The 27,263-nt window shown below is 41.2% G+C and overlaps 1 protein-coding gene across 2 annotated transcripts; it reads left to right on the forward strand.

The window, feature by feature from the left end:
* The first annotated feature begins 559 nt into the window (after positions 1-559).
* tie1 (tyrosine kinase with immunoglobulin-like and EGF-like domains 1) lies at positions 560-27,064 on the forward strand. 2 transcript variants are annotated; one of them, XM_030433958.1, is made up of 24 exons: positions 560-882; positions 2,639-2,935; positions 3,085-3,195; positions 3,354-3,509; positions 4,629-4,760; positions 6,286-6,426; positions 6,556-6,684; positions 6,907-7,052; positions 8,664-8,808; positions 8,928-9,086; positions 10,383-10,523; positions 12,836-13,138; positions 13,504-13,794; positions 14,631-14,824; positions 14,989-15,135; positions 15,254-15,317; positions 15,486-15,596; positions 19,736-19,926; positions 20,525-20,638; positions 22,930-23,000; positions 24,154-24,194; positions 24,484-24,580; positions 24,675-24,774; positions 25,684-27,064. In XM_030433958.1, exons 1-24 carry the CDS (start codon positions 816-818, stop codon positions 25,753-25,755), a joined length of 3,420 nt encoding a protein of 1,139 aa, XP_030289818.1. In that variant the 5' UTR covers positions 560-815; the 3' UTR covers positions 25,756-27,064. The 2 variants fall into 2 exon arrangements, with proteins under 2 accessions (XP_030289818.1, XP_030289820.1); XM_030433960.1 differs by lacking the exon at positions 12,836-13,138 and having other exon boundaries at positions 561-882.
* Positions 27,065-27,263: the final 199 nt, after the last annotated feature.

The raw sequence follows: 27,263 nt of genomic DNA on the forward strand, positions 1-27,263 counted from the left end.
CTGCTGCTGCGGCTGCATTTGGTGCTCTACAGTGTCTCTACACAGGAAATCAAGGCAGCAATAAAATCCAGCGTCACCCTGAGGCGACACATGGGGGCATGCGTGGAGACACACACACACACACACACACACACACACACATGCATGTTAAATATTGCGGTCACAGCTACCAGCATGCAATAGATGACATTTAGTCTTAAATGCCCCCAAAATTGATATTTTATAATATCTGACATGCGTAAAAATCCAAATCCTTCACGTTTTGCCCAATAAATACAAGTGTGCACAATAACAGAAATATTTTTTCTTCAATTTCATAAATACATCATACTATCCTAGAGTTGGCCTTAAAATAGAGTCATGGTGAGAACTTTCATCACCTTTAATTTGCTGTTTCACTGCCGAAACAGTAGACACGTGTGAGACAGTCAGAGTGGCTGGCTTTGTATTGGAATAAGAAGCGACAAAGTTTAAACTCATAAATACATTAATCGGAGCGGGGAGGTCTGGAGCGCCAGCAGTCCTCCGCTGTCTGGTGACGCTCTTCCTTCCTCTCCCACCCAGAGAAAGCTGAGCTTTACCGCAAGTCCAACTCTGTGCTTAGTGCGTGACGAACCGTGATACGATCTCTCAGAGCTGTTCAGGACCGCTGTCGTCGTTGCCGTAGAGATTTTACGCCTGAACCGGAGCTCTGGGTGATTCCCCGAGTTATGCGTAAAAAAGCGCACCGGTCGTCGTGACGCAGCGTCACCGTTTTGGATGTACGGTTCTCTCTGTGAAACTGATTTAGTAACGACAACTTTTTTTCCCCCCAAATGAGGATTATACATGTCATGAGGATTTTGTGGGTGTCTGTGTTGTGCTGCTGTCTCGGTTTTTCAGGTAAGATTGCACTTAATGTAAGGCTGTTTATGGAGCTCTCAAAACGGAGACAAATATACAAAGTCGCCATGTACTTTTGAGAAATGTGGAGATGAAAGATACATTTCCCACCTAAGTCTACACTTTCTGATCCAGACATCCTTTTAAATAAATCATATTTTGTCAAAAGTCGTAAACACTCTCTGAGTAGGGAGCGTAAATGTCTGATTCCTCTGGGAAAAAAGGGGAGCTCATCCATGTTTCCTGCCATTGTTCTGTGGATCTGAGGCTTAAATACCAGGGAGGAGGAATGCTGAACAAACAGACATTGTTGGGTTTGGCACTTTTATTCAAATTTTTGGAGGCTTTTTTGTTTTTATACCCAAATTTTGTACAACGGGGAGCTGATATTACTAGTTTCTCAATCTCTGTCTCAGGTGTCACTGTGTGAGATGTTGTAACTCAAAGAGTCACTTTCGTAATGAAAATACCATGAGATGCGAGGTGTAAAGCACCATTTGGTAAGCCATCTTTATGAAAAGATGTTGATTTAATGAAATTGTTTGATGTGACATGGTATTGACACCCCTGTGCTAGCATAGGGGTGCCCAAAGTGTGGCTGGTGGACCAAAGTTGGCCCACCAGATGTCTCTGGCAAAAATGATAAAGCAGAAGAAAGAAAGAAAGAAAGAAAGAAAACACAATATTCATACTGTTTTATTGATTGGCATCCTACTTCTGTTAAGCATATTTACAATACAATAAAATATCGAAGATGTATGCTTTTGACCATGGCACACTGTTATGTTTCATTGTTACCTCCTAAGAGTAGAGGTACGGGCATCACCAGTCTAGAAAATGTGCCAAAATGATGTTTTCTATTATGAGCTGACTTTTAAATTAGGGACATGGTTCATTTGGATTACTGTATCAGAACACAAACATCTGTATTGAATCCTGCCCCAGCTATGTGACAAACAGGAGAATCTAATAGTGCTGTATGAAGACTGAGTTGTAGATAGAAACATATCATAGAGATGCTGAGACAGAAGTGACCATGGTTTATAGACATAAAATAAACACTATATGTTTCACTGAGGATTGAATAAATTCAGCACACCTGCAAACGAATGATAAAGACCGTTTATAAATATTGTGTTGTTTGAATCAGAGAACTTACAGCAGATTTTATTATCATATCTGTGAGCAACCACCTAAACAGAGTACTTGTCCATTTAGATTCCTAAATAAAATTTTCATTAGGACTGGGCGATTTGCCCTTTAAACCAAAACACAGTATTTATCACAGCACTCTTGGGTTACATTACAGTACGCAATATATGTCTTTATATTTTGCAAACCCCTCGAAGCACTTCATAAATGTTGGGACTGGGCAACAAAATCAAAAATCATATTATTTTACACCATATGTGGGTCAGTAATCACCAGTGAATATGATGTGATGAATAACTGGGTTGAAGAAAAGTATTAGAACAAGTAGAACAGTCTGGTAAGTTAAGAAAATGATATCACTTTACTTTCATACAGCCTTTAAAACCAGGGAAGGACGACATTTATGTCATGGTGTAACAATATCTCAAATCTAAGATGAAATACAATCTCATATCACGATAACGATATAATATCAATATGTCGCCCAGTCTTACTAAATCTCCTCGCTCAAAAGGTTCATGAGTCTCTGTATTTGATGAAGTCAAGCTCCTCGTGACTCTAATAACATCCACAACTCTTTCAAACACAACGCCCTGTCCCACAGATGCAGTGATCGACCTGACCATGATCTCCACGGCGGAGGCCACCAACGTCCACAACTTCACCATTTATTGTATCAATGGAGAGCGCAGCTCCACCCAGGTTGAGCTGGACATCAATAGGGACAACAAGATCCTCATGTTCCCCAAGAAGCCAAACTTTAAAGTGCATAAGCCCAGGATCAAGGAGGTGGCGGCCAGAGACTTTCGTGAATTGGAACACATCGGCATCTTCTACTGCGAATCCAAGCAGGAGGTTCCCCCGCTCGAGAGGGTCACAATGATCAACAACTTTGGCAGATGTGGGTTTGGACTCCATGCGAACTTCATGCGCAGTTTTCACCTCCTCTCAGGACTAAACCTCAGCTTTGACTCGGTTATTTATACTCTGCAGTTTCTCTGATGCATCTGGGTTGAAAATGATAACCATGTCTGTCTGTGTTCCTTCCAGCAACTTTTGTCCCGACTCATTTGACCCTGACTGCCAACAAAGGAGAGACTGTTAACCTCAGCATGCAGCTTCTCAGCTCCCAGAAGAGAGATGTGACCTGGAAGTACAACGGTAGGCCAGTTCAGACTGAGGCGGAGGAGGGAACCATTCAGAAACCACTGACTTACATGTTTTCGATGAAAGATCTTAACAAACCAGGACAGCGGAAGACATTTAGACACACTGGAAACTATGGCTTTAATGTGTGCGATTTTCTGCTTTCGGTGTAGGAAACTACTATTACATGACTCACTGGAACGACATGGTCAATCACACTGCTGTACTGACGGTGGAGGATGCAGCTTTTGCCAATCAAGGCATCTACAGTGCCAGCTATGTGGGAGACATCCCTCTTCATGGAGCTTGGATGAGGCTCATTGTCCGAGGTTTGTTGGATCCTGACATTCACACGTTTAGACACACACACACACACCCACACACAGACACGCAAACAGTAATTTACAAAGATTATATCAAGGCTTTTACAACAGTTTTTCCGGTGCAGATGCCTCAGAAGTATTCCAGTTTTTGCAACAGAATACAGAAGGGGACATGACAAAAGGTTCAACTAGATTTACTATGTTTCAGGCAATTTTTTACCTTTACAAACAGCACAGGTGCATTACAGAGAAATGTTTTAGTGGGAAAAAGAAGCGTACATATGCCTTTATTATCCGCGGATAGAGGGACGACACCACAGAAATAGTGTGGCTGTGTCTCATCGTGAATGAACATATTAAGAAAATGATCCCGTGCCCAGCCAAGGAGCACGTAACACCCTGTAAAACCACATATTTTCATTACTTAACTTTATTTAATGAGCATTAGAGAGGCTGATAAGCAGACCGTTTTCACCATCGCACGGAGCCATGCTATCGGTTTCCCCCTGTTCCCAGTCTTTATGCTAAGCTAAGTTAACTGCCAACTGACTTGTTTTTTATCGGACGGACATGACGTTTGTATCGAGCTTCTATGTAGACACATCTTATCAAACTTTGAAAAAGAAGAACAGCAAAAGAAAGCTGCAGGGAGCTGGATTGGACCTCATCGAAGCTGAGATTGAATGTGACAGGTCTTTAAGTGAGACAGCACATGTGTTTGTTTAATATCCTGTAGCTCGATATTGTAAAGAGACATCAGCGGCATCAACACCTACTCCACCCTCCACCTGCTCCGCTTTGACATTCACTTATTCTCCCTCTTTCCACCAGTGTTTTTTTTTTTTTTTTCAGTGCCTTTCAGCAGGAAAAGTCAAAGGAGTCAAAGACTTCTTTTATTTCCTCTGAAGTCATCGGTGCTCGAACAACATTTCTAAAATACACTACAAATACGCAAAAAGGCCAAACATATCTAAATAATAAGATATGTGTCAGAGAGTATTATACTGCACAACTGGTCTGCAAACTGTATAATATAGGTAAAGAGTCCAAAGAGGGCATAACGTGGATTTTACACCTTTCACCTTATGAATGCTGTAAAGTAAAGAAAAAACTCCTTCCCTGCAGACTGCCCCAGTAAGAAGTGGGGTCCTTACTGTGGCAACGTCTGTCCGGACTGTCTCAACGGCGGCGTGTGTCACGATGTGGATGGAGACTGTATGTGCCCCCCAGGATTCATGGGAACGCGCTGTGAGACAGGTTTGTACTGCACTCGCTACAGTGTCCTCAAAGGGTTACAGTGGTTGTACATGTTTGTGTATGTGAAACTGAGAGACTGAAATGAAAGACAGAAAGAGGATGTGTACAATGTGAGATTTACGTCGTAATTCTAAAGAAACAGTGTCTGTATAAACAGAAATATATATTGCATGGATTAATACGCACAAGAAAAAATCACATTGTACTCAACTGGTACCTTAACATAAACCAGAGTAAGAGTATTTATTCTAAACATACCGTAGTTATCCTGCTTAGAATGACTCAACTCCTGAGCATGAACTCCACCATAGAGAAGACTAGTGGGGGAAGAAATACTTTTTAATAAAAGTGGCAATGCCCAAGTGTAGAAAAGTAAGAGTCATGGTGCAAAATGTGTACTTCAGTAAAAGTATAAAACTATAAGCATCTAATGATACTAATATAACTGCCAAAAGCAAACATACTCAGTATGCAGAATGGCTTTTGCCACAATTACATTTGATGCCTAAATGTGTTCATCACTTCTTATAGTTTATCTGCTACACTGCTTGTGAATTTCCCCTCAGCGATCAAGAAAACCTTTATTATTATAACCTTTATTATTACATCATAATTAATATGTTGTTTATATTGTGTATCATCAAACTAAATCTGACTGATGTTGTAAAATGAAATATGGTAGCACAAAATGTGCATCTTAATTATAGCAGAAGATGGAACGACTCAAGTTCAGTACAATTACCGTAAAATTCACAGTTCATGTGTGAATGTACTGAGGCACAGGACTGAGTTTAGTTTAATGTTAATGATCAGCACTCAACTTTGTTCACTATGAAAATTCTAGCATGTTGATGATTAGCTGGTTTGATGCTCACCATTGCACAATCTAAGTTTAGCTTGTTAGCATGCCAACAATTGCTAATTAGCATGAATCACAAATTACATGTGAAGCTGATGGGAATGTCATTAGTTTTGCAGGTGTTTGGTCATAAATCAACAACAAGACAACGCCATTGTCTAGATTTTGATTGGTGACCCGATGATCTTCTTCTTCTTTCTTCTCTTCTCTGATGGGTAAAGTTAAGGTGACATTGTGTCTGTGGTATGGTGGCTCAAATTTGGTCAACTCTGAGAGAGTGGGTTGAGCTGTTAGTATTAAAAGTAAGGGGCTACATGTGAAGTACGCTTCATTTCAGTGGCAGATATTAGATTGTCTACATTTGGGTAACGGCCGTGCCTAAAGTAGTCTTTATACATTTCTGAGGTGAGGTCAGCAGTTAAGTTTCAGTTTTCCTGAGCATCATACATTAGCAGCACAAACTATTTCCTAGACTGTATTAAGATAAAATATTCAAATATGAGTATAAATCATAAATCATAAGGTCACACGCAAGCACTTTGGCAGGCTAGTTACCCTGTCCTGACCTGTTTTGCAAGTCGGGTCGAGGCGTGATACAGCAAAATTTAAGGAATTTATATAAACACATTTTTGAATTTGTTTTTCTCTTTTTCTGATGGCTCGCAGCCTGCAGAGAAGGAATGTTTGGTCGGAACTGCCAGCACCCATGTGGCTCCGAACTGAACTGTAAGGGGCTTCGCTTCTGCTTACCAGACCCGTACGGCTGCTCCTGCGCAAGCGGCTGGTTTGGGAGCCGCTGTGAGATGGGTCGGTATAACATCAATATCAACTTTTTTTTTTTTTTAATCAAAGTAATTCTGCATGTATTTTTAAAACGTGTTTTTACATTTCTGTTTGTCGCAGTATGCAGTACAGTTTTATGTTTTCTGTTGCCAGCATGCAATAATGACATGTATGGGCCGGACTGCAAGCTGAGCTGTAAATGCCAGAATGGAGGAGTTTGCAACCGTTTTAGTGGATGCCATTGTCCCACAGGATGGAGAGGACAGCACTGTGAGAAGTCCGGTGGGTGTCGTCTTATTCGTCCCTCATATGCTCAATTTCTTCATTTAGCGCTGCCTCCTCTGTGGAATAGAGTTCATACTTTATACAAAATCTTTCTCCTCATTGCTGCACGGCACATTTCTGTTACTCTTCTTTTTCCATCCAGTGATTTTTCTCGATTATCATTTTCTCGTCTGCCAAACCTTCACTGTTCTCCTGTGACTTGCCTTTCTCCTTTTTCAGACCGGGCTCCCCAGATCGTGGAATTGGAAAGTAATGTGGAGTGGAATCTGAACTCCAGCCCCAAGATCTCTTGTTCAGCCACAGGGAACCCTCTGCCCACCCACGACAACATTGAGCTTCGCAAGTTGGACAGCACTGTACTCAAGGTAGAAAGGCCAGCAGTTGCATATAGCCCTCTTGCCAAAAAAACTAAATAACTATGAAAATAAACAAAATACACAGCTTCAATCAAACTTCAGTCAAATAAAAGACCACACAGGGAAAGGGTCCTGTAGTACCTTGGCTCCCAAAGTCGTATCACCGTTGAGTGCCCTGAGGATGGGCCAAGCCACAACATTTATCAGATCATCATTAATTTTGCAGTTTACATTTTTTAGTGCTCAGCAGTCAGAAAACAACTAAACTGAAATCTGACTGAGTACTACTTAGCTAACGACTTAATGGATGGAGTTTTGGCTGCTTGTGTAAGCAGGATATCCACCACTGTCCAATGGTGTATTTACTGTGGTATAACACATTCTTAACATCAGTAGATGTGTGATCTGGCTCTCTTGTCCGTGGTATTCATGAAAGCAAGACAAGAAACAACCTATAGAGTCAAATCCTTCTCTACGCATAAGAGAGAGTGCACTCAGAAGTTCCTACAACACTTATGTTTGTTTTTTTTGTCCTTGTACTTTTGCCCCCTAACCCCTAACCCTAACCCTTACCCTTAAATATAAGCAAATTTTAACTTTCAAGAAAATCATTTTATCAATATCTTTGGTCCCCAAAAATAATGCATCACATTTCATTTGACTATTACTGCATATACATGCGTACTCATATATGCACCTATAATGTAAAGGTGATAAATTCAGTTTACAGGCTAGTTACAGGAATAGCTGATAGCCATTTACTTTCATGTCTGTCAGGAGTTATTTGTGAAGATCTATATCACTGCTAGCTTAACTTAGCATGAAGACTGGAAAGCAGGGGGAAACAGCTAGCCTTGCTCATTCCAGCGTTAACTAATTAACAGAAATCTATCACAGATTGTTGTTTCTTACATTTCTCTTTGTAAAAATAATACAAATGAGACACAACATGTTAATTGGTTTGGTGCTTTATTGGTGCTGTTTTTAACTTCGGAGATAGCCAGGCTAGCTGTTTCCCTGCCTTAATGCTAAGCTAAGCTAATAACCTCCTGATTGTAGCTCCTTATACAGACATATTGGGGTGTATTGATCCTCTCATCCAACTCTAAGCTACTCTGTAGAAAGCAATTAAGTGTACTTTCCAAAGTCCAAACTACTAATGTGTAAAAGATGACAAATGGTCTTACATAAGTTAAATAGAACAGTTTGCCGACCTCTGGTGTCATTATCAGGTGCTGTGACATCAGCTAGAGAATTAAGTTTGTTTTGTGCTGTGCCTTTAAGGCTGGGTTGAAGGTTGAGTCAGGCTCTGAGGAAGTCCAACACACAATGGCTTGAACAGATAAGGTTATATCACTCTGCAGTGCAGCAGCTACCACGTGTTGCCTATAAGCGAAATGTTCAGTTTCTGTGTTTTTCTTTCTGTGCTGTTTCCTTGATAATAGAAACAATCTGATAAAGAATTGTACCAGCACTTCCCACAGGAACCGAGAAATGTCTCAAAGTTCTGAGCACAAATCCAAGTGGCTGAAAAAGTAGGCACAGGAAATGGGAATGTGTGTTTTGTGTTTTTTTTTTTAATCCTGCATTTCTATTGTGTGTTATGTGTTGTATTCTCAGCCCTCTCGCACTGTCATGGACTCAAATAAGAGTACAGCACTGTTTGAGATCCCTCGTCTGAGTGCTCAACAAGGAGGATTGTGGGAGTGCAGGGTGTCCACCAATGGAGGCCAGGACTCCTGCAAGTTCATCCTCACCGTTAAAGGTCTGTGTGTCTGAGTTCCTACAACACAGAAGAAAATATGTTCATTTTCGACCATCTATTGTATGGAAGCACATCGCATAACAGCAGCAAAGATCTGAATATTTGAAGATATTTTACAGAGCCCCCTGTGCCCATTACTGCTCCCAAACTGCTGAAACAAGGGAGTAAGCAGCTGCTGGTGAGGCCGATTGAAGGTCACAAAGGAGACGGCCCCATCGTCTCCACCCGGCTCCTCTACAAGCCTGTGGAGAATGGAGACTCTTGGTCCTCCATCAGAGGTAAACAGGCAGAGACACATGGATCAATGATGTAATTTAATCAGCCTTTATCACAGAGAGCAACATTAACCAGGCATCGCCATCAACGCTTTTTGATAACTTTTTTCTTTCCCCCCTCCGAGTACTTTCCTGTGAGACAGAGTTTGCAACATGGCTACTGCTAGCAGCCTGTCTAGCGCAAACAACAACCTAAGAATCTCAATTTGACCTAGAAACCCTGATCTCGGTTCTATGACAAGGCTGAATGAAACAATCGACTGTATTAATAAGTAGGCAAGTTTTGTTACGTACTGATCTAGTAGAAAGAATGCCGGTTTTGAACCACCTCGACTCCCAGTGGTAAGAGGAAACACATATCAACGGGGGAACAGACTCTGACACAACACTGGCGATCTTCATCAAGTGAAACACCCCTCTGTTCGCTCCTGTTTCACCTCAGTTTATCTCACTCTCCCACTTCACTTTCTTTTCCTCCTCCATCAGCAGGGTTCTTTTTCTTTTACAGTGTAAGGCTTCCACAGTTATTCCAGTTTTTCCACAGTAACCCGAGGATAGTGACCGAGGAAGTCAAGGCCTCCTTTGCACTTCGTTTTTGTGGGAAAACTCCAGCCCTGTGGCAGACCAAATAACAAAGCGTGAAACCATTTTTAGGGAACCAATCTAGATGTGGATGTTATTCAACCAGAAAAAAAAAAGAAAAAAGTTCTCTCTTGCCAGTTTGATAATTAATAGTTCTGAAAGTAAATGCCTACACAGAAGACATACCGACCTGTCTCCATTAACTACAAAATAACATGTATTTGCTCTCCTTACAATGTGTTAAATTGGCCTCCCTCTACGTCAACTTTCCTTTTCTTGGACACTTTACTAGGCTGTTTATGTTACTGTTGCTTGCTCCAACCACTTTGGTTTCGAGTGCCACTTCTGGAAACAGCTAAATGAAACTGGGACGCTATACTGACATCTAGTGGTTCGACACCGTAGTTCAAGGGTAACAAAATTGGGACGTGGTCTCAGACATGTAGTGTGTTGACAACCCAAATTCAGTAACACATATGATTTTATAGTGCAAATTAAATTATTTGCAAGATCTCGCAGGCCTGAATTTTTACGTGTTTCGTAGCATGTTCATCATGTTCTGACTGCCAGGCTGTTTTTTCCCAAAATAACTCATCATATAACGATCAAAATGTAAATGTAAAACCTCAGAATTTTTTACATTTTTATTCAATGTATTCACAAAACTCACTTTTAAGGCATTGCAAAGTTTCTGTTGTAAAACCAACTTCCTTTCAGTTTATAGTGACAAAGAGCCCATCACACTGATGAACCTGGAGCCTTCAACTCGCTACCAAGTCCGCGTCCAGCTGAGTCGTCCTGGAGAAGGGGGAGAGGGAGCCCCGGGTCCCGAGGCCATCATGGAGACTGATTGTCTCGGTAAGACCCACACATAGGGATCACACACTTTCTCTACATGAGTGTGTTTTTCTAGAAATCTCGTTCAGGAACAAACGTCGGAATCTGGACCACAGCACTTTAGCAAGCATTATTATCTTGTGTCTGGTTAGATTAAAAGTAGATTCACATAATTTTTACTGAGCAGTGCTTTTTCCCAGACCTTCAGGAGCCAGCTGTCTTTTTCCCAGCGAACACATCTGCACAGATAGTTCAAGTATGGGACACAAATAGATTTGTGGCCACTTTTAAGACCCGATGGGATCCAAACTCAAACAACAAAACATAAACATAACCTTTGTCATCAGTCAGCCACAAATCAGAAAGCTATTCATGACTAGGCCAACCCTTGATGCAGGTGTGCAGTCAATGCAGTCCTTCACTCTATCTGTTGTTTAATGATTGTGGTGCAGAGAGAGAGCGAGCATGTCTGAGTGTGTGAGTTCAGAAAAGACCAGGGAAAAAGCTGAAATGGCAACATGTGGTTCGGTGCATTTGTACGACGGAACAAATGTTATATCTTAAGGGGATACTGGTTTCTTGCACAACCACAAATGATTTGTCCCAGTGTATATAGTGACTCCAGTGCCTCTGAGACGGACCACACATCAGGTTAAGAAGACTGTGGAGCTGTATTCAGAATGGCTTATGCATATTCTATTTCATCCATCTTCTCATACCTTTTGAAATATATAAGTTGTGGGTTAACGGAGTCACAGAGCATTAATATCATGCTAACTGTATACTGAATGTACGATATAGTAATCTTTATATTGCACTGTTTCAACAGTTAGTACGCACACAGTTAACATATTATTGATGATGAATACTGAAAGGAAATTACACCATACTGACAGTTAAACTGAAACTTTGAGTTTGCATGCTGACTGTTTTGAGTACGGCGTACCTTGTCACTTTTCCCATGTAAACAGATGACGTGCTCAAAGCCTGCTTAGAATTATGCTGCGTTCCTGTCAAAGTCGGTAGTTGAGATTTCCAGCCCCTGACCTCCAAGTGCTCCAGGTGCACGGTGCCAAACATAAACAAAAAACATGGCTGATCGTGACAAACTGATGTGTTTACTCAACCCCACCCTCAGCAGCGCAGCCTGCTTGCACGCATAAACAACCTCAAGGAGGGAGAGTGATGCATGAGGTAAAAGATGCGTTTTGTTTAAACCACACTTTCATACTTGGAAACGTATCTTAATATTTCATTCACTTGCTACGGGTGCTGCCATTGTTATGGGACCAGACAGAGGCTTCTTCATGTATCCGTGTTTACAAGGGCTCAACTGATATATATACCGGTATATATGTATGTGTATGTATGTGTAAATATATATATATATATATATATATGTATGTGTATGTATGTGTAAATATGTGTAAATATATATATATATATATATATATATATATATATATATATATATATATATATATATATATATATATATATATATCCACAACCTATATATATATATATATATCTTTTTCAGGGCCGATACTGATTACTGATAATCAAGGAGACCAATAACCAACAATTCGGACCGTTATACATTTGCAGTAAAAATAAACATTTTGGTGTCAAAGTGATGAAAACTACACTTCACCCACATACCAAACTTAGGAACAATTTTGAGGTAATTTAATGTTTACATTTCCTGCTACTTTATACTTCCACTCTAATACATGTATTTAATAACTTAATACATTTTTTAAATATATTTACTCACTAGTTACTTTGCAGATTAATATTTTTATTCTAACCAATTAGATAGCGATAGCATGATTTATTTTTTTCAGATCAATCAGACACAAAAAGCACTGATAGCGATAACAGAAAAAAAAATGTGTAATGTAATTCCTGATGATCGGTCCACCCCTAGTGAAGAACTCTGACTTTGAGTGGCGTTCCAATGTACTTTTAGTAGGAGGTCGGAAATGTTCAAGTTCCGAGTTGTCTGGAACGCAGCATCAGTATGAAGGTTAGATTTGGGTCACAGACATGCAAACACATTCAGACCGCCAATCAAACTGTCTTGTGTCTTTGGACTGAGCATCTTCATGGGTAAAGGCAACATGTTTAAGCTAGTAAACTTTTTGTGAACTAACAGTCCCAACTGCACAGCAGCCTATTGATATTTCAATTGAGGTAGCCGTCCAGTTAACTACAAATTACTTTATTCGTCAGGCAGTTTGAGAGAACCGTTACTGATCTAATGAGATAAATTCACCAGGAGCTGTCAGTCCCCTCAGACCCCGCTCATCCTGTGTTCTCTGTCGCTGCAGAGCCCACAGTTCAACCTGAGATTGACATCAGCTCTGTGGAAGGCCGCAATGCCACCGTACGCTGGCGCCTGCCCGCCAACAACGGCGTTAACGCCGACACAGCCAGTGGCTTTTTAGTGCAGCTTTCCGGGCCAGCGCCCCACAGTGAGAACCTACTGGAGGTGACCACGCTGCTCAATGTGCTCTCCACAAAGTTCCACAACCTGGAGTATGAGCAGGACTACAACGTGGTGGTGCGCCTCATCAACTGTGGCAGCCAGGGGCCGCCATCCGAACCCTACAAGCTCCGCCTCCACAGCCAGGGTAACTCTGCTGTTCCTAAACTGCAAGGAAGGCTCCTTTAAATGTTGCTAGGTTTTCAATCCACTTTATAATGGGATGATAACAGTTTCTTAGATTTACCTTACAGACTCAGGAGAAGAGTAGAATTGATGCTTGCTCATTGCTTGATGACTCTCTCCCTGCCCACAAACATTTAAAGAGTGTCTAGCAGCTGATAGTTTGGTGTCCAGGAATAATCCAGTTTAGTTTTCAACAAGTTAGAAATGCAGTGATTGCTGTTAAATCCTTGTCTTCTGTTTTAACAATTCCTAGAGCACCAAAGCATAACAGTATGTGACTTTTACTGTTAATTTCTTAAACAATATGACAATTTCTCTGTATCCTAGGTCCATCATCCCCCCGCAATGTCGAGGCCCTGCCTCTATCTGTGTCAGCCATCCAGGTGAAGTGGCAGCCCCCTGAGGACCCCAACGGAGGCATCATTAAATACACCATAGAGTACCAGCCAGTCGACCAGGGGAGCCCTCACCCTTGGGTGGACACAGACAATGGAAACAAGACCACCAAAGATGTGACAGCGCTCAACGGCAGCACAGTCTACCAGTTCAGAGTGAGGGCTGTCTCCAAAGTGGCGGGAGAGTGGAGCAAGGTTGTTAAGGCGATGACAAAAGGGGATGGTGAGTAGGAAAGTTACTGTCTGCTCACAGACCTTTATCCAGTATTACTACAGCAGGTGGCTATACAGTATGTTGCCAAAGAGATTACAGAAGACTGACATGTTGATCAGCTCAAATTCACATGATTGATTTGGGACCTAGATATGGGACGTGAGACCAGAAATTTGGAGAAAGCCTTGTTGCCAAAACGAGGCTTTCTCAACAATTTTGGATCCTTTCAAAATGAAAGATTAAATCAGACTACAGATAAAGTTCACCCCAAAATCATAAATACATATTTTCCTCTTACCTCTAGTGCTTTCTATCCTTCTAGATTGTTTCGGTGTGAGCGATGTCTCCTCACAGAAATCATTTTTCTGTAACCGGGTTTCTCAAGGTAATCTGCAGACCTTGTTGTGAGCAGTTTCATGTTAGAACTAATTTCTTTTCCTCGCTCCTGGATGAGCCTCTCACATTATTCTTAAGTTTTTTTGGTGCACCCCAGGACAAATACCATCGAGGGAAGGCAGACAATTCTATGATGAATTGTACGACTGATACCTCCAAAACTTGACATCTCACACCAAAACAATCTAGATGGATAAATGGCACTACAGGTACAGAGAAAAAAAATTATATTGGGTGAACTGCCCCTTAAGGACTTTTCATGGTTTATATATTTGTTTTGCTTTCAAGCTCTCTGTGGAACATTTTAATGCTACTCTACTTGTTGCGAATCTGGAGGACAGGGATTTATTCAAGATGATAATACATAGAGTATACATCCTACTTATGGCCAAGATCTTTCTCAGTCTTCCATCCATTTTCCATCTCTTCCCATCTGCCAAAAAAAAAAGGCTTTCAGAGTTTCACCCCGACCACCCAGGGCGTGGCTGGGAGGCCTGCGGGGGAGGGTTACCAGCTGTTGTTGGCAGTGGTGGGCTCTGTATCTGTCACCTGTGTGACCATCCTGTTGGCACTGTTGGCGCTTTTCTTCATCCGCAAGACGCTTCTTAACCGACGGCGCACGTTTACTTACCAGTCTGGATCGGTAAGGGCTCACCCAAGATTTGTTTGATATTTTGTCAACCAGAATTTTGGAAAGCTGAGGAATAAACTGAGCTCTGGCTGACAACACAACTGATCTGACAGCTCATATGTGTTTTGAGAAAGTCCTACAGTAGAAAACTATACTGAGACTCTTTGTACCCTCAGGGTGAGGAGACTATTCTGCAGTTTAACTCGGGAACACTGACCCTGACACGGAGGCCCAAACCAACGCCAGAGCCCCTCACCTATCCGATCCTGGAGTGGGAGGACATAAAGTTTGAAGACGTCATTGGAGAGGGCAATTTTGGCCAGGTGTGGCCAGGCTTTCATTGTACCTTCTGAGTATTTAAAAATGTTTCTTACTTGTTTCTTACTGCTCTTCTCTATTCACTGGCTTGAACATTCACGCTAACAACTGTTCCCAAACCAGGTCATCAAAGCCATGATCAAGAAGGATGGCAATAAAATGAGCGCAGCCATCAAGATGCTGAAAGGTAACTTTGAGGCATATACAGACACTATACATGTATCACACAGAGCTAAGTTAATCCCAGTGCAGCACGTCCTTTGACTGATGTGAACCCTTCCCTTGGAAGACGGCAGCTGAAGCTGCTTTGCTTGCACTTTGTTTAACGATGCTGCGTGTGCTTATCTTCCTGCAGAGTTTGCATCAGAGAATGACCACCGAGACTTTGCAGGCGAGCTGGAGGTGCTGTGTAAACTAGGCCAACATCCCAACATCATCAATCTGATAGGAGCCTGCGAGAACAGAGGTGAGTCAGCGCCACCTGGTGGCATTCACTGAGATGGGTTGATTGATTAATTGATCGCTTTCATGTTGTGGCTTTTGAACACATACTGATATTTGAGACTGTGTTAGGCAGGTGTACAGATGCACACATTGAACTAATCTATAGGTTGTTAGGTGCAACACTAAGAAAGCTGTATGTCTTATCATATCCTACTTATCTTGTGGCCAGGCCTTGTAAATTGTGTGATGTACTTGATAATTCATTTGTCATTTGGCTCACAAATTATGATATTTTTGGTCTAATATCTCTATAATACCTCTATATCAAATGTGTGACAATATTGTAGGAATGAATACTAACATAATGAAAGAAGAACATGAGAACAAGAAGAACAGCCAATCACTTAACTGTCTTGAAGCTTTTAAAATCAGGAAAAGACAACGCTTATGCCATACCATAGCATCCAGAATGATGTGGTACAGAGGTACAGAGTACAGAGTCTTATGTCACAGTAACATCATATTGACATATTGTCCTGAACTACTTGAAATATATAGAAAAAGGGATGTTACTGATAAATCATAAATAATTCAATCTCTGTCAAGAATTGAACTGTTTAAAAATGTATAAACTAACAATCAGATCAATTACAAAAATACTCGCTTATCAAATATTTGCAAACAAATGCACTAATCTTAGCAATGTGTGTGATTCTGTAAAGGAACGGGTTAAATTGATCCTAGTTGAGATCCAAACTGATACTCCCATCAGATCCTCTGTCATCTGCACCTGGGAAGCACCAACATGTGTCCAATCTAAACAATCCCCTCCTGCCAGAAGCATTTCTCACCATCACATATGTTAGACTTGTCTGTGTCTCACGGGCATACTGCTGTGTCATGTATTTATGTGTTTGTATAAGGTTTCCTCAGCCCCATTTGTTACCATGGAGTATCAGGTTCCCACAGCGACATCCGATGGCTCCTGCATTGAATAATTGAATTGCTTTCGTTTGATCAAAGATTGATAACGTACGAGAGAGGAAGTGTTGTATGGAAAGTACATCAGTGAGGACATTAGCAAACCAAGTCAGCTTTGAAAAATAAACTTCTGACTTCAGTGTGTCTCAACACCAGTTTCAGTTTACAGGTAGCACTTGACTCTGCAGACTGTCCCTCTGCTGTGTTTACAGCTGTCGTTTAACTCAAGTTCACCACTTTCTCCAGTGATAATCCTTACAGTATATAAACCACCCAACGTTGTCTAGAAAAACAAAACCTCTTTTAAATGAATAACGGGATTTGGAGCCCAAAAACTTTTCAATATATAATCAGCATGTCTTTTTATTAAAGGGTAACTCCACCAATGCACTACATTAAAGTGAGTTTTAAAGGTCTTGTACAGTTCTACTGCATGTGTAAAAATTAGTATAACGTGTTTTTGCTGCTCCAGAGGAATCTGCACCTGATCTGAGAAATTGCCTCCAGTGATGTCTCTCAGTGGTTAAGTTGCATTGTGGGTAATGTAGGCAGCAGGTTTTGAAAAGGAGGAACACATATATTTATTTTGATCATTTGTTTTTAAACTGTCCATAATGATGCCAACAGTGTTGTAGGAGTGCAGTGCAGACCAGTGCACGGCTTTACAAAACATCAAGCCCACATTACTCACAATGCAACTGAGTGACATCACTGGAGGCAATTTATCAGATTACCCGCAGCTTCCTCTGAAGCTACAAAAGGCTTAATACCACATTTTCACACCTGCAGTAGTAAACACACTTTAATGTGGAAAATTGGTGGAGTTACCCTTTATGTCCTGATCTGTAGAAGCAGCCCAATCAACAGAATAATATGTTGGCAATCTAAGTGTGTGCAAACCACGGATATGCAGGAACTTTATGTTTGATATTTAATATTCAGTGACAACACTGGTGAGATTTCATTTAGGAATTTAAAACACTTGGTTAGGCTTATAAAAAGATCATGTGTGGGTCCTACTGGCTCTGATGCCACACACAGCTGGAAATTTTCCCAACGTCTACTTTTGTTGCCACTACCACGGTTGGAAAATGTTCTTAACACCTCTTTAAAAAAATACCCAATAATTTCATGCTTGAAAAAATGTTAAAAAGCCATTTAACATATGTCTCTCGCTTGGCTGGCATTCATCTCGCAGCTGTCTTTCCCAGCTGTACCACCGCCGTCACCTCCTCCTCCTTACATGAAAGTTGTCTTATGTACATCTAATCAGACACATATTGTACAATTGTTGATATGATACGAACAAAACATTTTATTCATGCGCCTGGTCATGTAGAAGCACATGGATAATCCCTGTTTTCCTGCATGTTAAGGAAGGTCTTGTGTGATAAGCCTTTGCATGCTTCCTTTTGAGTTTTTTTTTATTCTCATGCATTTCATGTGCTCCAACTTGCAATCTGCAAATTGTAATTGTTTCATACAAACTCATGCAGATTCCCTTCACAGTGTGGAAAGACTGGCTCGGTGCTCAACTCGCAAACTGATGTACAATGGAGGAAAGGAGGAAGGAAGAGGGGAAGAAAGGAAGGAAGGATTTTTGAGGGGAAGAGTGTAGGAAGGAAAGCAGGCTGGTAGAATAGTTCAAAATGGTAGAATAAAGAAGGAAAGCGATCAAGAGACACAATATCTCTTTGAAAAACAGTTAAATGTCTTTTATTGAAATAGAGAAAGTTCGCTGTGGTAAGACAAGCTATTACTCAATTGCTGTTCTTGGCATTCTGGGAGTTTTCTTCATCATCTTTTTCTGGTTTCAGGCTTTTATTCATTTGATCCATTCCGCATCTGTCTGTAATTTTAGAAATGGTGGGGGGGGAGAGAGAGAGAGAGATATGGTGTTGGTTTGAGCTCACACACTTTCTCATCTTACAGAGATCTGGAATAAATTCACTCTTGAGCTATATACACTGTGAAAGAATTAGGCGTGTGCAGGAGGAATTTAAATATGAACCGTTGAACAGCAGGACCGGAGGTGGAAATAAACAGACGATATCTGATAGATGCTCAAATGTCGAGGGGAAGATAAAGATTTAAAACCAAATAGTCTGCATCCTCCACATCAGCTGGTTTTCTGAACTCTCTGCTGACCATATACTACCATAGATACAGACATAGTAGGAGTATATTTTAATGAGGTTTATCACAGGATACCAGCTAATCTGTTGTTTTTATTATTGCCTTTTTTTGAGAGGAAAGCACATGAACGCATACACAGTATTTCTTGGTTTTACTGTTTCATTTTGAGTTTCTTTGAGTTTCATTACTCTTAGGAAAGATGCTGCTACAGGAAACTCAGCCTTGTCCTGATCAACATAACCTTTTGTAGCTGAGAAGCATAATTACATTAGGCTCCAGTTCTCTGACTAGTCTTTCCATCGACATGTTATTCTTTCCTTCCACATATGACCTTAACAAATCGTGTTGGCGCTCTCTCGCGTCCTGGTGAAATCCACATGAAACCCTTCCAACAAGCACAAATGCCTCATGACCTGTAGGAACTCTGGCTTTGGCAAGAAGCCGCTGACTATTAACAAAGCCTGAACCATCTGGTGGAGCTCTGTGAGGATATCTTGAAAGGGCCTGGTTTTCCTCTGTCAGTGTCAAGGCAGAACGGTCGAAGGCCAGGCCTCTCACCAGCTGTAGCTGCGACTCTCCCTGGCTTATAGCAGGCAGGCCGGCCAAGGCCATAGTGACAGTATTCAGGGAGAAGAAGAAGACTATCATTTTTAAGAGTCTGGCTGAGCTGCTAACAGCTCGTACAGATAGGAGATGAAATGTTTATTATTAGCAGCAGCCTTAACCCTGTGAATCCACAAGAGACTTTCCTGTGTTGTCATATACATTGTGTTTTGTCCTAAAGTGAGTGAGCCACAAATAGATACGTTGCTTCATTGCTACGCGTCCAAACATCTGTGTGCAAAAAAGAAAAATAGTACACAAAATGTGTTAACTCTTTCTTTCACTTGCTCTCCAAATGAACCTAAACCAGATTTAGATTAGATTAGATTAGATTTAAATTAATTACGGGAGGCTGTGGTGCTCATGCCGCTTTTGTCCACAGGGGCTGCCAGAGTTCTTCTTCTGTTCCACTAATGTAACTCCCGCCCCTGTCTTCTCCAGGTTACCTGTACATTGCCATTGAGTACGCTCCCTACGGTAACCTTCTCGACTTCCTGAGGAAGAGCAGAGTGCTGGAGACCGATCCCGCCTTCGCCAAAGAGCACGGCACTGCCTCCACCCTCACCTCCCAGCAGCTGCTGCAGTTCGCTGTAGACGTGGCAACAGGGATGCACTACCTGAGCGACAAACAGGTGGGAGGAGAGGGAGCGTGTGTGTGGGAGGCTGCTAGTGCACCTCCGTGTGTGGATGAGTGCATTGTTTTAAATTAAGGCCTCTCATGTCTTTCCTCTGATCAAGTTACCCCGTGATGGTTTATGCAGAAAATGTTATAACAATGACTTTTAATAAAAAGGTAAATAACTTTAAGGATTTAATTAAAATTGGACAGAAGTCATTTTTTTACTGGTAGCAACATAATCAAAATATGACATGCAATGTTGTCACGACTTCTTAAGAAATGTACTTAATGCTGTATTTTGTAAATGATGTAGGTAATGTAGGTAAGCGAATGGTATTTAAAGCATAGTATTTCAAGAGAAGCTGCAATAATTGAAATATTCCATGATTACTATTGTCTCATCAGGATGTGTTAATGGTGTGATATTACATTACACAAGATTACTATTAAATTAGAATTTCTTTATATCTTCTTGTCCATTTAGAAGAACCATTCATAACTTACTTTACATATCTTTAATACTTCGTACTCCAGCTAATAGCCAGTCTCTCCCCTCCTCTCCTCTCCCCTCCCCTCTTCTCCCCTCCCCTCTTCTCCTCTCCTGATACTAGTTCATCCACAGGGATTTGGCAGCCAGGAATGTCCTTGTAGGGGACAACCTTGTGGCAAAGATAGCAGACTTTGGCCTGTCCCGTGGTGAGGAAGTTTACGTCAAGAAGACAATGGTGAGTGTTTTGGGTCGAACACAGTTTTTTATAGAAACTTTTGTTTTGTTTCAGTTTCAGCCAGCAGAGGGCTCTAGTTGTTTAGGGGACAAGGATTTATTTTATTTCATGCACCTCCATGCATTTCTGCTTAATAGACAGTGTTGGGGAGTAACGAATTACATGTAACGACGTTACGTAATTTAATTACAAAATGTACGTAATTGTAATCCGTTACATTACTGGGAGAAAATATGTAATTAAATTACAGTTGCTTTTGGAAATTTCAATGATTACAACTTAAGTTACATTTGAAAAATCGCCGCAAAAGCTCGGATTTATCAAATAGTTTTTCGCCCCCCTGGATTCATGTTTGTTTTTAGTTTTTTTCATATCAACATCCTCCTTCCAAAACTGACGCTTGTGATTGGCTCTCTCTGGTCATGTGCCATTCGACTCAACCGACAAACCGTACAGTGGCAGTCTCAGCAGCAACAGTGTCGGCGGCGTACAAGATGTTCCTGTGCTGGAAATACGAAAAACACTTAATACAGACAACCCAGCTAGATCAACATGGTAACTTATGCTTAGCTCATAACCTGGTCCCGACCAGGTTCTGTTCAGAGTTTAATCATAAAATCGGCTCTAAAAGCGCCGCTGTTTCACTATTTAACTCATTTACAGCTGGCGTGACCTTTACTTTGAAAGTCCAGTGGAGCTGGATCAGAACAGAGCATTTGTACGGAGGGAGAGATCGCGCTGATCCGCTGCTGTTTACTTTCTCTCTGAGCGTCTCCGCCTATGTTCAGCTGAGGAGATACGCTGCTCAGCTGTTGATCCGACTCGCGTCAGGAGGTCATTTATTAGGCTATAGCCTATTTACTTTTATATACAGTCAGTCACCACTGAAAGAAGTTGTGCGCTCGCATCAGGACAGATAATTTAACTTAATGTGGCCATGAATAAATTAATTGTTTCGCCTGTTATGTGTTGCCCAAACGCAAATCTTGAGTAGGTCTACTCTGTTTTCTCACAAAGGTCTTTGTACAGAGACAACATGAGATTTGCTTGTAGCTACAGCACCTAAAAAACCCACTGTAACCTATTTTCAAAGGCAAACCCAGCCTCGCTTTCAATAAAACACACACTGGCATTTTATAATTGCGATCAGTGAAATATATATGAAAACAACATAAAACACAGTTTAAAACAACAGTTGTTGTTGCTCTAAAGCTTCATATTTAAAAGCAGCTCAATGTAGAGCTGTCTGAAATTAAAATCAGCCTCCTCTTGTCATATTTGCAGCAACACTGTTGCTTCAGGCTGTGATCAGGCTTTTTTTGTATCCTCATACTCTCTCCATTAAAACAACCTGCTCCTCATGGCTGAAATCAGCCAGTTGTCGCTCCACTTAGTGAGGAAGTGAGCCTCCTTCGCCGTACAGGCCTAAGGTCAGACTCATAATATATGGTTAAACCTTTGAACTGAAAGGTTTATCACACTATAGGTCTTAAAATGTGAAAATGGTTAGCAGTTGAGAGATTTCATTCAAAATTAAGAAAAGTAATCAAAATGTAATCAAATGTAATTAGTTACATTACTTTGAGAAAGTAATTGAAATAGTTACACTACGATTACATTTTCAACAGGGTAACTTGTAATTGTAACCAACTACATTTCCAAAGTAATCTTCCCAACACTGTTAATAGAGGATCAGTGCTATTGATATGAGCTGCTATCACATGAGATGTTTTAAAACACACATTTCTCAGATGTTCAATAACTAGAAGTTCTTCAGTGAAATAGCATAAAGCTAATCAGTTGCACACATAAACTCTAACAGACATTTGCCGGCGGATCTCTGCACCTGCTAATGCCCCCCAGTGTGACATATTCAATCAGTTCATCCTAAAGTATGTCAATTTGTAGTTTGCCACAAATTGATGATGACTTAGATATAGTTTGTTACTATAAGTATAGTCTACTGTTTTAACTAGCAAGTTATCCAGTGCCCAAGCAGTTCGATGCCATGCTCAAAGGCACATCACAGCATCCAGGAGGTCAACTGGCACCAGCTGTTCCCCTTAATGCTACTTAGATTTGTACTGCATTGCACTGCACATGATCCCCATCATCAACTTTTGGCAGCGCCTTAACGACATGTCATTTTATAAATCCAATTTAAGCCTTTTATTTATTCATTAGTCCATTTCATTTGTGTTTATATATTTTTTGATACTCACAATCAGACTCCTCGTATTTTCATACAGCATAGAAAAAGGTTTGACGTGAAACTGTTGCTTGGGTTTCAGGGGAGGCTGCCTGTTCGCTGGATGGCCATCGAGTCCCTGAACTACAGCGTGTACACGACCAAGAGTGATGTGTGAGTGACAGTGTCTGCTCATCTGTTAAAAAAAAAAAAAAGGCCTGATGTTATCTCATGCACACTCTAACAGGTGGAATTTTTCAGGGCCAGCTAATGTCATAATATTTGTCACACAGAGCTACATTATGACTACATTATGAAACTGTGGTACCAAAATGTAACAAGGTTCTAAGAACTTTAGGGACATATTGCAGAACACGGCGAGTTTCTGATGTTTCAAACCTGAAAACATTGGCTAAGTGGTTCGTGCACGCTTCCTGAAGTATAATCTCTCATCAGCAACTTTTTTACAATCACGATTCTTCCTCTTCATTTCTTCTTTTGCATCACAGGAACCTTATTACAATTATTTCAGCCTGGAGTATAGTTTTGATTATGTACACCGCAAAAGAAAACAACAAATCATCCCCCTGTCACTGTTCCAGTGATAATAGTGTGCTGCGTAGCTGATAAGCACCACCAGGAAGCCTTGGGTACAACTTAGCACACAACCGAGACGTTGGTCTGTCAATTGGAGCCTATTTATATACAGCAGAGAGCAAGTCAGGGGAGCGTTGGACAGCTAACGGAAGACGTGCAGAGGCTGCCTGCGGGGTCAGACATTAATGAGAGAGTAAGACAAAGGCAAAGAGGGAAACAGTAAAAGATAATGCACAGAAGAGAAGAGATTAGGACAAAAGAACAGACCGCCGGCACAAACAACACTTGTCTCCTCATATGATCTACCACAGGGCACGGTGACGTCTAAAACTGGTGGTTTTTCTTGTGAATTCAGTTGCTAATCAGATTGCAGTAGTGACAGCGGTTTCGTGCTGTTGAGACACTCAGTGGTTCCTCATCAGTTTCCATACGTACACTTTTGTTTTTCCCCATGAAATCAATTGTAAAAATGATGAAAATCAGGAGGTTCTAATTCATTTAAGGGTGACTAAACGCGATTTGAATAAATGTATACAGTCAGTGAGCAGGTTTGAGAAGTGCCAGTTTCTTTGCTGAGATCTAAACCAAACTATGTATGTATGTTCAACAAATGATGAAGAGATTAAGTTAAAGATTACTTTCAGGTTTATCCAGTAAAATCTTTATATCTTTCATCTGATTTCCTTTCTATGTATTAATAACAGTCCTGTCTTTGCATCTTCTCTCCCAGGTGGTCTTTCGGTGTTCTCCTCTGGGAGATTGTAAGCTTAGGTACGTAAGCATACAGCCTGACATGAACCCAATGTCTTCCTGCACTGAAGCTCTACCATTTACTCCCCTTTACACAAGATATCCCAGCCTCAGATGTTCAAATACTCAAGTGTACAACTGATGGACGACAGTTTCACAAAGTTTTTCAAGTTTTAGCGATCATGTCTAAATAAGGGTTTAATGTGTTCCTGTGGTTGATGTGATGGTAACATTAGGGTGGAAATCCTTATACTCACATGCAATATCACCAGCGTAATCATTAAAGCCTTTTCTCTCCTGTGTTCGTCAGGTGGCACACCATATTGTGGCATGACCTGCGCTGAGCTTTATGAGAAACTGCCACAGGGCTACAGGATGGAGAAACCCAAAAACTGTGATGACGAAGTGTAAGTATTCAGCACTTTGTAGCTAATGACTAGCATTTCCGGTCTTTCTCCCCCGAATCTTACCGCATTCGTCCATGTTCCTGTCCCTGTCCAGCTATGAGCTGATGAGGCAGTGCTGGAGGGACCGGCCCTATGAGAGACCCCCCTTCTCCCAAGTCTCTGTCCAGCTCAACAGGATGCAAGAGGCCAGGAAGGTAATGTTGCAATCGCACAATGTTAGCAGGAAGAAACGAATGGGAAGATTATCCCAATGTTACCGATTTGGAGTGTTCGAGCATTATACTAAGATGGTTACCCCATTTCTAAAACCATAGTCAGTGTCTCACCAGACAATTAGAAATGCAACAACTGCATAATGTAGCTTTGCATCCTGAATCTCTTACACTTTTACTTTTTTGTGACACAAACAATCTATCCTGCTGAGATTTTTCTTACTGCAGCTGCTATCAATTGTCTGTACAATGTGACATTGAATGCGGCTTCAACATTAGGCAAGAGACGGAGCCATTATAGTTCTAGAGTGCATGCCAGATGCCTTGAAATGTACATTATTTTAAGAAAAAGACACAGGCAGGAGTACATCTGTAGGCAGCAATGTGCCGCTGTGGACAGGGCAAGCAGCAAAACACATTTTAGCCACCTACAATAAGAAAAATCAATATGAGTTTAGGTGTATGCTACATTACGAATATTTTCACCACTCCACTTGCCATCAGACAGCCCTTTTCAATAAGGAATTGAAGCTGTTATATCCATCTATGTTTTCTTGAAAGCCACCAGACTCACAGTAATTTTACCTCGTAGAACACAAGTTTCTGGCTGCTTCTATCGGTTTTAACACAAGAAAGTGTTAAAATACCACTGTGGCACAGCAAAATTACCCTACTGAGGCAGCAGCAGACTAGCAACTCTTGTGTTCAGCAATTTATTCTAAATATGGGAAAACTTAAATTGATACTGATTTTTTATGTGGTTTAGACTCCTGTAATTAATCCGTTTTGCTGCACCCACCCCCCCGTCTACAGCAGGACATTGTCTAGCAGCCGAGCTGTTATACATTTTGCTTCTCCTAACTAAATCACAAGCACCTATCTATCTTTCAGGCTTATGTGAACATGGCTCTCTTTGAGAACTTCACCTACGCTGGGATAGACGCCACAGCCGAGGAGGCCTGACTACCAGCCCCCCCAGACCCTAGCATGCCACGTAGCCCGAGGAGAAAGTCCCGAGGATGGTCGCCGCGTTACTGCCATCATCCTGCCGCTCAACGCCGAGACAGGAGGACCAGGCGCTCTACCAAAGTCACCCAGCTATAGATGGAGGACTGTGAAAGGACACTGTGTGGAGGTATTAGAGGCAGTATGTGAGGAGGAGAATCGCTGGGCCTTGGATCAAGAGATGCAAACTTTATGGGAAATACGACCCCCCTGTCACTCAAAAAAAAGACACCACATTGTACCTATTGCTGCGACAAAAGTTACAATGCTGGACCCTTTTCTCCGAGTGATTAGGGGAAGCGGCAAATAAGGAGCTATGTGACTTGCTGAAACACCACGGGGTCTGTGGGGTGTCAATGCTGGACTTTTTCACCTCCTCTCCATTGCTCTAAATGGGGAGGAAAGTCTTTTCATGAGGATGAAGTTAAAAGGACACAGTGTGGATTGCAAACATTTAAGTTCTCAGACTGTTCAAGAAAATTATGAAAGACGGAATTACATGTAGCACTTAAAACCAGCCTCATTCATGCCAGCTGTGTCTTTTACTGTATGCCTATCACTGCCATGTGAATGTAACTACTACTGTATGTATTTTGTCTCTTTTTAAATGACTCGTAGATGTATCAAAGCCTCCTATAGAACGCAGTTACAGACTGATACAAGTGCAGCCATGGTTAATGCTCAGTGTGTTGCATGCAAAGCTCCAATATGAGAGAAGTTGTTTGGAAAATGCAAATAATACAGGGCAGATGTACAGCCAGTCTGCCAACTATCACCATTATAGTTTACCTTAAACACTATGCAACTTAACGCAATGTATGGTAATGTGTACATGGTATGAGAATGTACAGTATGTTTTTATTAACTGGACTCTTGAATAAAGGTTTTGTGTGGTGACTGGGATCACCGTGCAAAAGTAGTTGTTCCATTTCCAGTTAAAATACAGTTACAGTGACAAATCATATTAACTTTAGCAAAGACTGCATTCTACTTTTGATGTTGTTTCTGGCCAGTTTAACAGTGAGCATGGTGGGAACCCACAGGCCAGGCTACTGGGGACCAAATGGTGTCCCTGGCATGTTCAGGAACACAGACCTCTGCTGCACAGAGCTGATCTGTCACTGGGTTTCCTCCACAAACCAACCACAGGCTCAGGACTGTCTGTCAAACATGGCCTCAGTGGGCCAGCTTCCTGTTGACTCCCACACACAAACCAGTAATGCAACATCACAAATGTGTAATAAAGGAACAAAAACTTTTATTTTTATCCCCTGACTCCAAACCTGTCATTCATCAACAGGTTTGATCTTTAAATGTATTTTAATAAAGCATGTTTCCTAGGGCAAAATCAATGTTTAAAATACTTAGTAGCTGCAATCTTGAGCCGGCGATTGTGTTAACGATCATCTACATACACCATGGAAAAAGAGTGGCTTTACATTTTGTGGAAGTGTTGAGTTTGAGCT

Source organism: Sparus aurata, chromosome 11 (assembly GCF_900880675.1).
Source record: "Sparus aurata chromosome 11, fSpaAur1.1, whole genome shotgun sequence".
NCBI classification, from domain to species: Eukaryota; Metazoa; Chordata; class Actinopteri; order Spariformes; family Sparidae; genus Sparus; species Sparus aurata.

Excerpts from the sequence above, each read along its gene's own strand:
- tie1 (XM_030433958.1), top strand. The coding sequence starts at position 816 with ATGAGGATTATACATGTCATGAGGATTTTGTGGGTGTCTGTGTTGTGC. Across the intron at positions 14,825-14,988 it reads TTACTTACCAGTCTGGATCG|GGTGAGGAGACTATTCTGCA; the intron begins GTAAGGGCTCAC and ends TTGTACCCTCAG. Across the intron at positions 19,927-20,524 it reads ACTACCTGAGCGACAAACAG|TTCATCCACAGGGATTTGGC; the intron begins GTGGGAGGAGAG and ends TCCTGATACTAG.